General features: G+C 37.5%; 1 protein-coding gene across 1 annotated transcript in view; it reads left to right on the top strand.

The window, feature by feature from the left end:
* LOC129666452 (disintegrin and metalloproteinase domain-containing protein 26A-like) overlaps positions 1-6,805 on the top strand; it is a 33,092-nt gene extending 26,287 nt beyond the window's left edge. The window contains exon 2 of the mRNA XM_055593557.1: positions 6,511-6,805. Coding sequence (XP_055449532.1) covers positions 6,511-6,805 — 295 coding nt within the window. The remainder of the gene's footprint in view (positions 1-6,510) is intronic.
* The last annotated feature ends 11,355 nt before the right edge of the window (positions 6,806-18,160 follow it).

The following is an 18,160-nucleotide window of genomic DNA, read 5'->3' as shown; positions in this document are numbered from 1 at the left end:
TCTTTTCTTTGTTCTGTAGATTTAGTGTTTTGACTATGATGTGACGTAATGTGTTTCTTTTCTGGTCTAGTCTATTTGGAGTTCTGTGGGCTTCTTGTATTTTTATAAACATCTCTTTCTTTAAGTTGGGAAATTTTTCTTCTATGATTTTCTTGAAAATATTTTCTGGACCTTGGAGCCTGGAGTCTTCTTTTTCATCAATTCCAATTATTCTTAGATTTTGTCTTTTCATAGCGTCCTTGATTTCTTGAATATTTTGTGATTGGAACTTTTCTGATTTTACTTTTTCTTTGAGAGAAGTATCAATTTCTGCAAGTGTGTCTTCAGCTCCAGAGAAAGATGATTCTGCGGTGCCGAGGAGGAAGGAAGTCTGGGGGAGGGGAGTGCCTCGAGATCCAAGGGTTGTTTCTCACCTTCCCCAAACAAGTCTCCGGGTGACTGGAGACCAAAGTTTTCGCCTCCTGCGATGTTCCCTGTTGTTTAGTAAGCCTCACTGTTGTTTTCCTGGGTTAGAGGTTCTTCCAAGCACCAACTCAGATGGTTAGCAATTCCACAGCTCAGAAACTGTGTGTGCTAGTCGCCATCTTGGCTCCGCCCCTAGGGGACAATTTTAAAAGGTGTGTTCTCTCCATGAACTGTGAATTCAGAAGGTTGAACTGGTGTCTTGTTTAGATGAAAATCACTTTTTATCAGACAACAATCTGATCATAACATCTCTTAAAATATTTTTTTAGCAGTTTTATTTTTAATTTTTTCTGGTGAACTTTTCATTCTTTTTTTTCACTTACAACTCAGTAAATTGATTAACAACATTACTTTGATTTTATTCTCTGACAAATCATCAGCCTACATCTATATATCATTGAGAACATAATGTCTCACGGACAAAGAAAAATGTAAGCATCAAAATAAATTACCTGAATTCTCATTATTTCCAACTTCACATTGGTATGGTTATACTTGGCTCTAAGATCTAGAATGAAAGACATGCTATATGGTAGAATCAGGTATGAAATAGGTCATTGGATCCTAGGAAAATTTTACTAAAAAATAAAAAAAACAACCTTCTGTTCACACTTTCCATGACACTGCACATCTGTTTGTAAAGCATGCATATGGTGCATTGAGCCTAGCCCACCTACGTGATTGCTATTTATGGAAGTGGAGTATACATTTTTTCTTTTAATTTTTATTTTTTATATTACAGTTTATTCACTTTATATCCTAGCTGTAGTCTCTTCCCTCTTTCCCTCCCAGTCCCACCCTCCCTTCCTTATCTCCTCCCATGCCCCTCTCCAAGTCCACTGAGAGAGGAGGTCTTCTTCCCCTTCCATCTGACCCTAATCTATCAAGTCTTATCAGGACTGCTGCATTGTCATCCTCTGTGGCCTGGTAAGGCTGCTCTCCCCTCAGGGGGAGGTACTCAAAGGAGTATACATTTTTAAAGGTAAATCTTTGACTCAATATCACAGGGTTGTAATTTAATGTTTACTGATTTGAAGATACGCACATGTTGGAATAGAAATTTAATGTCTCCAACAAAGTTGTCACATAAAATATATCAACTGCAGAGATGCCATGATTTTTATAACAATGTTTTAAATAGGAGCATGTCTGATTCACCAAATGTAGATGTCACCCTCACACTGAATGAGTCTGGGAATAGTGTATTGAAATTGAGGAGGAATATAATTCTGGGTATAATAAGTCCTTTTGTATTGGCAAGTTTTTGTCAACTTGATATCAGCTAGACAAACACAAGGAAAGGGAATGAGAATGTAGAAAATGCCTCCATGAGATTGAGTTGTAGCAAAGACTGTAATACATTTACTTGCTCAGAATTGATGGTGGAGGGCCAAACCACACTGGGTGATGCATCCCTTGACCAGGTGGTCCTGGTTGCTATAAGAAAAGGGGCTCAGTAAGCTGTTAAGAATAAGCCAGCAAGGAGCTTTCTTCCAAAGCTTCTTCATCACATCCTACGTCCATTTCCCTGCCCTGAGTTCCTACCCTGATTCCTTGAATTGTGGACTACAGGCTCCCAACTGAAATCAACTCTTTCCTTGACAAGTTGGTTTTCATCAACATGTTTTAGCACAGCTTATATGATCAGTCATCACTATGCAACCTAAGAGATAGTGTGGCGAGTGACCAGCCTCCTGTTAGAACAGTTAAAAGAAAGGAGAGAAGCATATATCCAATATTGTTTGTTGATTCATTTTGGGGTTTTCTTACTTTTCAATTTGCTTTCATATGAGAACAAAATTATGTAAGGAAGGTTGTAGTTTTCATATATCACCTGAAAAAGAATAGTGAATTATCCAAATTTCAGCTAAGAGAGAAGATCCCAGCTGTTCCAATTTCACCTAAAAGGAAAGAGTTCAATGTTGAAACTTCACCTAACTAAAAATTAAAATTGCTCAATGTTCAACTTGCATCTGGAGAGCAAAATTGTCTAGTTTCATAAAATAATTTCATGCACATTTGGAATTTCTCCCTCTAAGATCTGCAATGTCCTAGCAGCAGAGATGTTACTGTTTATCTCAAAAACCTCCACAGCGTGTCCCATGGGGTTACATTAATTTAGGATCCTAAGGGTTCCAGAGTATGTATATATGAAGTCCTAGCATATACATACTTTATTATTTTCTTTTATTTTTAATGAAATTGGTGTCCATAAAAAAGAAAGCTATCCTGAAAGGCAAAGAGGATGGACATCAAAAGAAGAAGAAAGCAGGAAACAACCTAGGAACCGGCCACAGAGGGCCTCTGAAAGGCTCTGTCCTGTAGACTATCAAAGCAGACACTGAGACTTATGGCCAACTGTTGGGCAGAGTGTATGGAATCTTATGTAAGAAGTGGGAAATAGTAAGATCTGGAGAGGACAGGAACCCCACAAGGAGAGCAACAGAACCAGAAAATTTGAACACAGGGGTCTTCCCAGAGACTCATACTCCAACCAAGTACCATGCATGGAGATAACCTAGAACCTCTGCACAGATGTAGCCCATGGCAGTTCAGTGTCCAAGTGGGTTCCATAGTAATGGGAACAGAGACTGCTTATGACATGAACTGATTGGCCTGCTCTTTGATCACCTCTTTCTGAGGGGGGAGCAGCATTACCAGGCCACAGAAGATGACAATGCAGCCACTCCCGATGTGATCTAATAGACTAAGATCAGAAGGGAGGAGAGGAGGATCTCCCTTATCAGTGGACTTGGGGAGGGGCATGTATGAAGAAGGGAGAGGGAGGGTGGGATCAAGAGGGGAGGAGGGTGGGGCTTATGGGGGGATACAAAGTGAATAAAGTGTAATTAATAAAAATAAATAAATTTAAAAAATTAAAAATAAAAAAAGAAAGCAATGCATGATCCTCCATTCTATGAATTTCTACTGGGCACCTCAGTTTCAAAACATGTTTCCCTTTTCACTCTGCTTTGTCATTTGCAGAAAGGGATTCCAAAATCCATTTGGTTTAACCAGCCCTCTGCACACAGAGGAACCTAATATGGAGTGGAAAAAATGGGGCAACTATTTGAATGAAGTTCTTTTCAATGATGTTTTATCACAACTCTCACCTCAGTGGCTTTTGTATAAAATTATTCATTTTATACAAAATAATTTTATAAAATTATTGTTTCAGTATAAAATTATTCATTATACAGACTGAGCTGTTCTCTAAGCATCTGTACCTAAAGCCTGTGAGATGCAGCACTGCTCTCAAACAACCTACCTAACACTGGATCACAGGCCTTGGGCCCTCTAGAAAATTCCAGAGGATCTATCACCAATTTTGTTAGACCCTTGCTAAATGGACTTCTAGGCTCTTACATTCTACATACATGAGACAAACTCTAAATCTCTAGTTGACTATCCCCTCATTCTTCCACTTGATCTCTCTTCCCAGTGGGCAGAGCTAGTCAATCTACTTAGCCACGCTTAGTTATGTCAGTGATGTGTTTTCTCATTCTGAAAGTGAACTGAATGATACTCATGGCCTATTATGGACACAGTTTATAACTATGATAATGTCAGAATTTTATCATATCCTTTCAAATTCATGAAGAAATTATTTAAGTTTAAGGTAATGTATGACTTTCTCAAAAGATTTCACTTACCAAAGCTAAATCTAGAACAGGTAAACAGTTTAAATATTCCTATCAACCCTAAGGAAATAAGAGCATTCATCAAAAATCTCCCAACCCAAAAAAAAAAAAAAAGTCCAGGGCCAGACAGATGGTTTTAGCTCAGAATTATACCATACTTTCAAAAAAGAGCTAATACTAGTACAACTCAAAATATTTCACAAAATAGAAATAGAAGGAACATTGCCAGACTAATTTTATGAAGCCACAGTCACCATGATACCTAAACCAGGCAAAGACTCAACAGAGAAAAAATTTCAGACCAATCTCCTTCATGAACATTGATGCAAAAATACTCAATATAATATTCACAAACTGAATCCAAGAACACACCAAATGCATTATCCAGCATGATCAAGTAGGCTTCATCTCAGGGTGGTTCAACATAAGGAAAATCCATCAATGTAATCCACCATATAAATGAACTGAAAGAAAAAAAAAATCATGATCATCTCATTAGATGCAGAAAAATCCTTCGACAAAATCCAACACCTCTTCATGATGAAAGCCTTGAAGATATCAAGGATACAAGGCCCATACCTAAAGATAATAAAAGCAATTTACAGCAAGCTGGTAGCAATATCAAATTAAATAGAGAGACTCAAAGCAATTCTACCAAAATCAGGGACAAGACAAAGCTATCCATTTTCTCTGTATCTCTTCAATATAATACTTGGAGTACTAACTAGAGCACTTAGATAACTTCAGAACATAGAAATATTACTGTGTTTCTCTGAAATCCCAGGCCAGAATTTCTAGAGACCTCCCTTGTTTGAGTATCAAAAGCATTTACTACCAAATAAAAGGAATTCCCGCCACATTCATACTTTTCTTCGCTGTATGCAGTGTGTTGCTTAATTTTAATGGACTTTATGTGTCTTTCATAAGTTTAGGTCTAACCCATTGGCCTCTGTATTTATTTCTTTATATGTGGTTTCTCTCAGCCTTAAAGTCCCTTCCTCTTTTCATTCTGCTTTGTCCCTTACTGAGAGGGAGCCTCCAAGTTGCATCTCCTTGTAGGAATTTCTGTCTACTAGAATCTGCCCCTAGAAGAGCCAGGGTGAAATTGGAAACCTGAGTGAATGGTTTGAGGTTCCTATCTTGGTTCCTGTCGTCTCAGCTCTCACATGGGTGATATCAGTAGTTCTCACTCTGCAGGTAATTTTAACACAGGTTTCAGAACTGCCCAACAGTGATGGGAGACTTTAATCCTATACCGAAGACAGAGTTTATCATTATTCTTCACTAATGTGGAAAGATTATTTTAAGCTTGTATATTTTCCCTTAAAATCTATAATAGAAAATGATAGATCCTGACACTCAATTGTTAGTCATCTTTGTCTATAAAATGAGATTATGAAGATATTTGCAAAGTTGTTTTGGATAAAATAAATATCAGCAGATCCTGTTTCCTTTGAAAATAAAATTAAACATCCCTATTTAATGTTTGAAAACACATTTTAAGGGCAAACAGAAGTCTGTCCTCAAAATAGCACCTGCTCCACAATTTAATCTGACCACCCAGCATACAAAGCAGCTAAGCTTCAGGCTTCTCCAAATAACATCATATTCACATCCACCCAGAGGTCCCTTCTGTGCTGGTTCTACCACACTTCTCAGTGCCCAGTGTATAGCCTACTGAATACCCCAGACTACCCCATCCATGTTTCTTTCTGCAAGCTTGTACATCAAGCGCTGGTCCAAACCCAGTGCCAAGCCCAGTCTGGCCACCCATGATTGTAGAGCAGGTGTCCTCTAGGCCTAGTGTCCCACATGATATATCCTATCACTTAGCCTAATCAGACCAAATATGCCTGCACCTCATGGAAGCCTAGTTTTCTCCGAAGACCTACCTTATGTGAAGCCAACCACTGGTTCCTTTGTCAGACACCTTCAACATTCTCCTAGGTACCTGGACTGCCTTCTTCCTCTTCACACATCTAGCCTGGTGAGTATCCTTCACCTCCTCAACCATATCTTTTCTGCAAACAACCAGTTCTTGCAGTTGGTCCCACAGCTGTTGCAAAGACATTCTAGACTTCAGTTTAGATCTTCTCTGCCTATCTTACAAACCACAGGACACCCCTATGTCATATCTAACCTATCTCCACAGCCAGGTCTCCTGCTCTGAGCACACACACACACACACACACACACACACACACACACACACTTCAGGCTTAGAACAAAAGCACACCCTGTAAACTAACCTACTACCCTCTATCCACCTCACTTTATTCTACCCAAGGCATTTCCAACATCTATATACAACCCACTTTCATATAGCTTCTTCCAAACCCACTATGTCCACAACAAACTTAAAACTAACAAAATAAATCTATATACCCAGATCTTATTGGTACAGTATCAACAGAGCTAAAGATGAATCCAGGATCTTCTCTTCAAATCCTACAGGTCTTGAAGAAGTATTTGTCGATGTGAACTACCTAGATGAACTCTGGGACACTGAATGTAAAAGAACATGTATTAATGTGATTTTTAAAAATTCAAGGAGTTTAAAAAATGATAAACATGTCAATGATATTAAGGAGAAAGAACTTAAGGAGGCTAAGCCCCTGAGTGATAACATAAGAAAACACAAACATAATTCTAATGGAAATAAAGAAGATAATCCAGGACTTGAGAATGGAATTCAATAGAAAAAAAAAAATAAGGACAACTCCAGTAGAAATGAAAACAACTTGAAAAACTCAATATCTCAACAAAACTCAAAGAAAAGCCTTACTGGTAGAATAAATCAAGCAAAGGGAGAACATCAAGTTTTGAACATAGAGTAAGAGGATGTAGAAAAATAAGCAAGGAATTTAACATTTTTTTTAAATATAGGAAAGGAACAAACAAGAAATGGGAGATGACAAAAAAAATCTTCAAATCTGAGGGGCCATAAAAAAAACAAAACTACAAAGACAGCAACCAAGCCACAAAATGTTTGACCTACAATTTGTCCTGCCTGAAAGATGTGCTGGGTTAATGGTTGAACAGAACTTGTCAGAGTGGCCAGTGATTGGTCCAACTTGAAGCCTAAGACACTTGAAGGAGCCACACCTAACAATGGATGTATAACCAGCAATTAGAGGTTTGGTATCCCAGAGATCCAGGATAGATCCATACATAATTGGTTAAATAAGTAAATAAATTCACAAATAAATAAATAAATAAATAAAATCCTGATGATTTTCTGCTATAATGTTATACACACCAGAGTCTAGCCAAATAGTCATCAGAAAGGCATCATCTAGCAACTGATGAAAGCAGCTGCAGGAACTCCCAGAAGAGAAAGAGGAAGGATTATGGGAGTCAGGTCAAGGACACCACAAGAACACAGCCCCCAGAGTCAACTAACCAAGGCTCATCAGGGCTTGGTGTTCTTGTGGGACCCCTGATAGTGGTAGTTGGGAGTGTCTCTGACTCTTTCAACTGCTCTTGAGACCCCTTTTCTCATACTGGGTTGCCATGTCCAACCCTGATATAAAGTTACTGTAACTTGTTACCCAGTTTTAAGTTGATATCCCTGGAAGGACTGTTCTTTTCTAAAGGGAAATGGAAGAGGAGTGGATCAGGGGAGAGGGAACGTAGTCAGAGGACTGGGAGGAACAGAGGGAAGAAAGGCTATGGTCAAGATGTAAGGTATGATAAAGGAATACATTGAAAATAATAATAATAATAATAATAATAATAATAATAATAATAATAATAATAAACCAAACCTTAGAATTATAGCAGAGATGAAAGAAGAATCCTAAGTCAATGGCAGAGTCCAGATCTTCAACAAAATCATAAAAGTAACCTTCTCCAAACTAAGAAAAGACACATTCACACAGATAAAAGAAGCACAATGAACACCAAATAGACAAGAGAAGAAAGAAAAATTCTCATAATGTATCTAGTTAAAACATTACATGTACAGAACAACGAAAGTACATTGAAAGTTAAAAAAAAGTCATATATAAAGAAAAAAACTCACCATGACAACAGCAGATTTCTCAATGGAAACTGAGGAGTCTGGAGCAATGGATTCTAAGTCAAAACACCATAGCTGTCAATATAGAATAATATATCCAGCAAAATTATCTTCCATGATTGAAAGAGAAAGAAGGATTTTCCATGATACAAACAGCCTAGAAAGGTTATATCTGACAAAACAAAACTAAAGGAAATGCAGGTAACAATATTTGGGGCAAAAAGAAAGGAATGACCAATCCATAGAGACTGTGAATAGAAATATAAAACCAGAGATCCAAGATGGCAGCAACCAGCCCTCACAATATATGAGAGGCAGAGGATATGAAACTCTGGAATTGGTGAGTGGAGGGACAGATAAATCCAGAAAATTGACAGTGAGTCTTTCTCAACAAGAGGGAACATCACATGAGTTGAGACCTCTAGACTCAGGTCACCCACGGTCTTCTTTCGGGATGGAGAGAAACGATCTTTTGATCCCCTTGCACTTCCCTCTTTTGGTCCTCCCTCCTCCTCCTCCTCCTCCTCCACAGAGTCAGCTCACAGAGATTCTCAGCACAGAACTCACTGCATGGGGACTGAGACAGCAGAGGCTAGGCTCCTAGCTCCTCAGCCTTCAAGTACCTGCAGAGCCCCAAATCCAGGGTCCTTCTAAGTTAGCAGCCAGATAATAGATCCTTCACACCCACACACCCACTGAGGGAAACAGAGGGACACTTGGGACACTGAAGTGCCTGTTCTACAGGTCTACCAGTGGAGTTTAGGCAAAAAAACACCTAGAGCTCAGACAGAGCCAAATACCTGTAGCCTGTAGACCACTGAGGTATTCAGGGAATTTGCATAAGGAAATTATCCCCACAATCATCACCTGCCTGCTACACCTTCAGCTGCAAGCAACCCCATCCATGCCTGCAAGGCAGCACCCCTCCCACAAACTCAAGGGTTCTACATTCTCTAGACCCTGTCACTCAAGGCACACTTCATACACACACACACACACACACACACACACACACACACACAATCACTTACCCGCACTAGTCCTTCTGTGCCTGAGGACTTTCCTACCACAGGTACAGCTGAAACACCAAATTAAACAACGAAACCACTGGACTTCTCTCATCTCCCTAAAGAATTCTCCAGACACCAGAGAAAGACAATACCAGTCTGAACTGCAGAATCCAGGAACAAACAGTGAAGGTTCTGGATAACCAAATGGCCAGAGGTCGATAAAAGAACATATCCAACAAAAATCAGGACATTGTGGCTTCACCAGCAACCCCCAAAATTTATGGATACTCCAATTCATCAGAAGCACAGGAAAATTATTTTAAAGCTATATTTATCCAGTTATTAGAGGCACATAAAGTGGAAAAAAAAAAACAAATCTCTCAGAGAAATAGCCATGCAAATACAGACAGTTAAAGAAGAAAAAAACAAATATCTCAAAGACTTGTCCACCCAAGTGGAGGCAAAGAAAGAAGAAATGAACAAAGCTCTCAAGGAAACACAGGCAAATATAGCCAAACAAATAGAGACACAAGAATAGGCATAATTAGTGGCATATAGAGAAGAAACAAACAAACAAAAAAAAATAAAGGCCATCATACAGAGACAGGAAGCCACTTTCAAACAGATAAAGGAAATGGTGCAAGACCTAAAATAAGAATTAGAATCAAGAAAGAAAACACAAACTGAGAAAATCCTGGAGCTGGAGAACTTAGAGAAAGGACCAGGCACCACAAAGGTAAGCATCATCAATAGTATACAAGAGATGGAAGAGAGAATCTCTGGTGCTGAAGATACACTTGCAGAAATTGATACTTCTTTCAAAGAAAAAGCAAAATCCAAAAATCCTAAACACAAATCATCCAAGAAATCAAGGTTGCCATGAAAAGGCGAACTCTAAGAATAATAGGAATTGATGAAAAAGAGGATTCCAGGTTCCAAGGTCCAGAAAATATTCTCAAGAAAATCACAGAAGAAAAATTTTCTCAACCTAAAAAAAGATATCCATAAAGATACAAGAGGCCTACCGAACACCAAATAGACTAGACAAGAAAAGAAGCTCCTCACTTCACATCATAGTCAAAACACTAAATATACAGAACAAAGGAAAGATATTAAAAGCAACAAGGGAAAAAGGCTAAATAGCATAAAAAGGTAGACTATCAAAATCACACCAGACTTCTCATCAGAAACTATGAAAGCCAAAAGGGCCTGGGCAGGTGTCATGCAGACATTAAGACATCACAGATGCCAACCCAGACTACTATACACTGCAAAGCTTTCAATCAACATAGATGGAGAAAACAAAATATTTCCTGACAAAACAAAATTTAAGTAATATCTACACAGCAAACCAGCCCTACAAAAGATACAAGAAGGAAAACTCAAATCCAACAAAAACTAATATACCTAAGAAAACATAGGATAGAGATAACTTCAAAACAAAAAATTAAAAGAAAACAAGCAATGAGTAAGACCACCAACTCCACAATAAAAGGAATTAATGTTCATTGGTCACTATTATCTTTTAACATCAATGGACTGGAGTCCAATAAAATTACACAGACTAACAGAATGGTTGCAGAAACAGGATCCAACATTCTGCTGCATCCAAGAAACACACCTAGGCAACAAAGATAAACACTATCACAGAGTAAAGGGCTAGAAAAAGGTTTTTCAAGGAAATACACTCAGAAAACAAGCTGGAGTAGCTATCCTAATATCTAATAAAATAGAATAAAATAAACTTTCAACCAAAATTAAAAAAGATGAAGAGGGACACTACATTCTCATCAAAAGAAAAATCCACCAAGAGGACATCACAATTCCAAACATCTATGCTCCAACTACAAGAGTACCTCCATTCTTAAATAAAACATTATTAAAGCTTAAATCACACATCAATCCCAACACCTTAATAGTGGAAGACTTGAACACACCACTATCACCAAGGGATAGATCATCTAGACAGAAGCCAAATAGGGAAATAAAGGCAATTACAAAGGTCCTAATTCAAATGGACCTAATAGATGTCTCCAGAACTTTTAACCAAAACTCAAAAGAGACTATCTTCTTTTCAGCACCTCATAGAACCTTCTCCAAAATACACCATATAGTGGGTCACAAAGCAAGCCTCAACAGATACAAGAAGATTGAAATAATCCCCTGTATCCTATCTGACCACCATGGACTAAAGCTGGACCTCAACAACAATGGAAATAACAAACAGCCTACACGCACATGGAACTTGAACAACTTGTTACTCAGTTGTTCAAGTGAGACAGCTGGGTTAAGGATAAAATAAAGAATGAAATTAAAGACAGCCTAGAATTCATTGAAAATGAAGGTACAATATACCCTAATTTATGGGACACAATGAAAGCAGAGCTCAGAGGAAAATTCATAGCACTAAGTGCCTTCAAAAAGAAATTTGCAACATCTCATACAAGCAACTTAATGGCCCAAGTGAAAGCCCTAGAAAAAAAAAGAAGCAGATACATCCAACAGGAGCAAAAGGCTGGAAATAATCAAACTCAGGGCTGAAATCAATCAATTAGAAACAAATAAAACTATTCAAAGGATCAATGAAACCAAGAGCTGATTCATTGAGAAAATCAACAAGATAGACAGACCCTTAGCCAAACAAACTAAAAGGCAGAGAGAAACTATCCAAATCAGCAAAATCAGAAATGAAGAAAGGGACATAACTACAGACACTGAGGAAATCCAAACAATGATTATGTCGTACTACAAGAGCCTAAATGCCACAAAATTCAAAAATCTAAAGCAATGGACAATTTTCTTGATAGATTCCATCTACCAAAATTAAGTCAAGATCAGATAGAAAGGTTGAACAGCCCTATATCCCCCAAGGAAATTGAAGCAGTCATCAACAGCCTCCCTTCCAAAATAAAAAGCCAAGGGCCAGATGGTTTCAGGGCAGAATTCTACCAGACCATCAAAGAAGTGCTAACTCCAATTCTCTTCAAACTATTTCACAAAATAGAAACAGAAGGAACATTACCAAACTCATTCTACAAAGCCACAGTCACTTTGGTACCCAAACCTCACAAAGTCCCAATAAAGAAAAAGAACTTCAGACCTATCTCTTTTATGAACATTGATGCAAAAATACTCAATAAAATACTTGCAAACCGAATCCAAGAGCACATCAAAGATATCATCCACTATGACAAAGTAGGCTTCATCTCAGACATGCAAGGGTGGCTCAACATATGGAAATTCATCATTTTAAACCACCACATAAACATAATGGAGGAGAAAAATGACATGATCATCTTCTTAGATGCCGAAAAAGCATTTGACAAAATCGAAAACCCATTCATGTTTAAAGTCTTGGAGAAATCAGGGATACAAAGCACATACCTAAACATAGTAAAGGCAATATACAGCAAGCCTACAGCCAACATCAAACTAAATTAATAGAAACTTAAAGCAATCTCACAAAAACAAAAACAACAAAAAAAGTCAACAGGCAGTGGCCAGCGAAACCTCTTCATCACACCCTGCCTCCAAGTCTCTGTGTAACTGAGTTCTCTGGATTATGAACTGCCAGCTGTAAAATAAAGTATGCTCTTCCCTCTCCAAGTTGTTTTTTATCATGTTTTTTCAGAGACAAAAGTGTCATTAATCACAATGCCTGGCAACAGTAATGGATGTCCTGTTGACAATGCCACACCTCCTATTAAAACAGTTAAAATGAGAAACATAAACACCATAAAAAGTTTGTGGATTGATTCTTTTTAGTATCTTTTTAATTTACTTTCATATGAAAAAAAATTATCACAAAAGAAATAATACAAGTTTCAAACATCATGCAACAAAAAGTTCATTAGCTAATTTTTAGCTTAGAAAGTAGAGCCCGGTATTCAAATTTCACCTAAAAAGAAAGAGTTCAATATTGAAACATCACCAAATTCTAAAACAGCAAAACCAAAAAAAAACCCTCAATGTTCAGCTTGTACCTTGTGTAAAATATTCAAATTTCATCAGATAATCCCAGTTCATTTGGAACAAACCTATATTTTGTTTGTAATATCCAGGCCATAGAAATGCAACTACATGTGTCATAAACCTCCACAGGGAATCTCTAAGGGATGCATTATTTTTGGATCTATAAGTTTCAAGACTGTGTAAAAGGAAGTCCTAGGATATTAATACATGCTTTGTTTCAAAATTATTTTGTTTTATTTTTAAGGAAATTAGTTAAACAAAGAAGCCACCCATGGATCATCTGCATATATTTTCACTGGGCTTCTCAATTTCAAAATGTGTTCTCCTTTCCACTCTGATTTATCCTCTAGAAAATTCCAGAGGATCAATCACCAATTTGGCTATAGCCTTTATGAAGGAACTTCTAGGTTCTTTTGTTCTAGGTCTATAAGACAAAATCCAAATCCCTGGCTGACTGTACCTCTTAACCTTCCCTTTGATCTGACCTTTCACTGAATCTAGTTAGTTATGATTGGTTATCTCTGGGATGTGTTTTCTCGTTCTGAAAGTGAATTGAGTGATATAGGACTTCCTATGTCACAGCTGATAATTATGATAGTGTCAGAGTTTTATCATAGCCCTTTAGTCATTGTGTGCATGATTTAAGCTTAAGTAGAATTTTATTAAAATTTGTCAACAGAAAACAAAAGTGTTTAGCAATTTATAAGATGGTCTCAAGGGCAAGATAATTGAGCTAGTATAGACCATTGTGATGTATTACTCGAAAATTGAATTTAATCACTAGAACCCACATGATTGAAGGAAAGAACAGACCCCTAAGCATGTCTCTGACTTCAGGTGCTCAGGAGGAGGTACATCCATGTACAAATGATAAATAAATATGGACACATAATAAAACACATATAAGCACACATACAGACATACACAAATGATGTCATGAACTTTTACAATTTTATGCTAATAGAATAAATATTAGCAAGTTAGGTTTTCTTTGAAAATAGAATAAACACCCAATTAAACTTTAAAAATAACATTTGAATGGCAACTGAGAGGCAATGATCAAAGCAATTATGAAATATATATTTTAACTATAGGAACCATTTGGAATAAGATGAACTACCCTCCATTCACTCCTCTGCACTGCTAGCTGAAGGTGCCTGTGAGTTGAGAGTGGGGATTCCCTCAATCAGAAGAGGACAGAAAAAAACCTGTTTGTCTAAGACCTCATGGAACTATGTTTGTGGCTTAGGTATGTGGAGACCTTAATTTCTTGTTGTTGTATCTCATGCTACAGTATCTGTTTTATACTTTCATTGACATATATTTGTACATATTTACTGGGTCAAATGTGAATCCTCATGCTCACACAGACTGAGCATACATCAGAGTAATTAGCATCTAGATCGCTGCAAATATGTATCATTTCTTTGTGGTACAAACATTCAAAACTACATTCATCTAACTCTGGTGACAAGGGTGGCAAAGGTTGTACAGTGACAGAAACAATGTTGTGAACAAATCTGAGATTTTGTCAAAGGGACAGATGAGACAATCAGGAGATATTGCTTGTCCCTCAGTCTTTTTAGGTTTTACTCTGCGTGTGTCTTTGGGTTAAATCTGACTTGATTACATGCTGTTGCATGTAATGTGTTGTTGGATTTTGTGTGCAATGAATATATTAAAAAGTTTGTGCTCTTCAAAGGTATTGACATTATTTTCTTTGTGTTTGGGCTTTGTTTGGTTTTAGAACAGAATTTGGAAATGTCCTTTGTTTTTCCACATCGTGGAACACTTTGGGGGAATATTGGTGTCAATCCTTTGATGTTAGATCTTCATTAAAGTTTTCATAGCATCCTTGCAGAATCCACCTGGCCCTAAATATTTTTAAGGTAGTAGAGTTTATACATTTTTTAATTTCTGAGATTATAATTACAACATGTCTTCGTTTCCGTTTGTCCCTTCAAACCCTCCCGTATACCCCACCTTGCTCACTGTCATATTTCTGGCCATTTTTTAAATTAATTGTTATTTTATACATATGCATATAAATACATATATATTAAATATCACTGATGCAGTCTATATTACTTGTGTATATGATATTTCTAATTAGTGCTTCATCTCATTGACTCATATGTGTCTGTTCAAATGATTTATTTTATCCTTTTTCATATTCACTGGCTATTTACATCTATAAATTAATTCATATCTTTAAGGTATGCCAGTTTGACAGAATATAAAATTTAAGTATTTAAGAATTTAAATAACTAAGTACTTTTTAAAATTATTTTTATTTTTATTAATTACAGTTTATTTACTTTGTATCCCCCTGTACCTCCCTCCCTCTCTCCCAATCCCACTCTCCCTCTCCCAGTCCACTGAAAAGGGAGTTCCTCCTCCCCTTCCCTCTGAACCTTTCTTACAAGTATGTGAATTTCCATAATCTGTTTCAACTTTCCTTTTCTTAATTTGTACCCTTTCACTGTTTTCTTGGTTTGGCTTAAGTTTTCTCAGTCTTCTAATCTTTTCAAACTAGTTTTTCCTTGACCTTTTCGTTCCTTCTTCAGCAATTTCAAGCCTGATTATCATTATCTCTTCCTGTCTATGCTATTGTGGGTATAGATTGATCTCTTTTATACTTAACAAATTTTCATGCAAATATATTTTAATCAAGTACCCCCTCCTCAAACTTTTCTCAGATCTTCCACATTTTCCTACCCACAGACTTCATATTGCCTATCTTTTTTCTCTTTCTCTCTCTCTTCTGTATGTCTTCCTCTCTTTGTCTCTCTCTCTTTGTTCTCTCTCTCTCTCTCTCTCTCTCTCTCAGAAAGTCAAAACAAACAAACATTAATGGGAACTCCACAAGGACAGCAACAGAACAAGTTAATTTGAACACAGGGAACTTCCCAGAGACTCATACTCCAACCAAGGACTATTTGTGGAGATAACCTAGAACCCCTGCACAGATGTAGCCCATGGCAGTTCAGTGTCCAAGTGGGTTACATAGTAATAGGAAGAGGGACTGCCTCTGACATAATCTGATTGGCCTGCTCATTGATCACCTCCCCCTGAGGGAGGAGCAGCCTTACCAGGCCACAGTAGAGGACAATGCAGCCACTTTTGATGAGAACTGATAGACTAAGATCAAAAAGGAGAGAACCTCCCCTATCAGTAGACTTAGGGAGTGGCATGCATGCAGAAAGGGGAGGTAGGGTGGGATCGGGAGGGGAGGAGGGAGGGGCTTATGGGAGGATACAAAATGAATAAAGTGTAATTAATAAAAACATTTTTAAAAAAAGAAAAGACATAATAAACAAAATGCCTACAAAAGAAGTAGAAGAAATTAGCAAGTTTAAAATTCAAGCCATTCAAGGTACATTGTTCAGTTACTCATTTTAGACCTATCAAATGTTCTGAATTTTTAATTATTATTTATTACAATTTATTCACTTTATATCCCAGCTGTAGCCTCTTCCCTTGTCTCCTCCCAGTCCTACCCTCTCTCCCTGCTTCTTCTCCCTCTATGCCGCTCCCCTAGCCACTGATAGGGGAGGTCTTCCTCCCCTTCTATCTGAGGCTAATAGTCCCATAAACTTTCCTTTTTGAATGCTTTCTTTGTGTTCCCTGGATTTGAGGACAATGTGTATTCCTTTTCATTCAATTTGGAGTACTAGTAAACTTCCTTTTTGAATTCTTCTTTTAATCAAATAGTGTGTTGAATAATCAGACAGTGTGTTGTCTAGGATCCATGACCTTGAGCAGTTTCTATCACTTGTCTTGTTCTTGCTGTTCTGTTGCACCCATGATGATCAGATGACATGCAGGATGCGATTTTTCCCTGTGTACTAACAAGTTGCCTATTTTGGAGAAAACTTCCAGGAAGAACATGAATTACTTAGTGTTTGGATAGAAATCTGTACTTGTCTATTACTTCCCTTTGAATTGGATACAGTTTACCTACTGAGTATCTCTTTCCAAATGAGGTGTCTATTGTAATAAATAGTTTTTAATTTGCCCAGTATGATTAGGCTAAATTCAAACTTTTAAGCATGAATATAATCTTATGAAATTGGTTGCATGTTGTAGACTTTTATGATTTTGGTATTCTTGTTGGACTAGTAATGAGTATTAGCTTTTGATTAGTTATGGTTTACAGTCTATATCTCAGTTATGTAACTGTAATTGGAACTGATGATGGAAGTCTAGACTCCCTGGCTATGGATGGAAGGCAAGGATGTAGAGTGTAGGTAGACAGGATCATCAGCATGTGTGGGCCACTCTACCAGAAGAGGATTGTCCAAAGGGGTACGAGAAGGGAGGTATGGAACACATGTTTCTTAGGTAAGTCACAGGCATCTCTTTGTTTTGTTTTCTGGTTAAAGCTCCTCTGATTGTGACAACATAAAATCACAAAACAATTTAATTTGCATTTCCATCATGGCTAATATGTTTGAACACTATTTAAAATATTTAGTAGCCTTTTAAATTTCTTATATTAAAAGTTCCTCTTCAGACTCATGTCCTTATTTCATTTTAAAAACTTTAGATGTCCCTCAATGGAGTAATGGATACAGAAACTGTGGTACATCTACACAATGGAATACTACTCAGCTATTAAAAACAAGGAAATCATGAAATTTGCAGGCAAATGGATGGAACAAAAAAAGATCATCCTGAGTGAGATAACCCAGAAACAGGAAGACAGGCATGGTATACATTCATAGTATATACTTATAAGTAGATATTAGCCTTATAATATAGGATAGCCATCTACAGACCCAAAGAAGCTAAAAAACAAGGAGGACCCTAGGGAGGATGCTTAAATCTCACTTAGAATGGCAAATAGTATAGATGCCAGAAGCAGTGGAAGAGAGGAAACCAGATGGGAGCCTATGATAGAGGGTCCTCTGAAAGGATTCACTTAACTGGGGATCGAAGCAGATGCTGAGACTCATGGCCAATCTTTGGGCAGAGCACAGGGAGTCTTATGGAGGAAGAGAAGAGTGGGAATAGAGGGACATGGAGGAGACAGAGCCCCACAAGGAGAC

Source organism: Psammomys obesus, unplaced genomic scaffold, assembly GCF_907164565.1.
Source record: "Psammomys obesus unplaced genomic scaffold, mPsaObe1.curated_primary_1811, whole genome shotgun sequence".
NCBI classification, from domain to species: domain Eukaryota; kingdom Metazoa; phylum Chordata; class Mammalia; order Rodentia; family Muridae; genus Psammomys; species Psammomys obesus.
The sequence above is the reverse complement of the archived record's forward strand: the minus strand, read 5'-3'. Positions and strand labels throughout refer to the sequence as shown.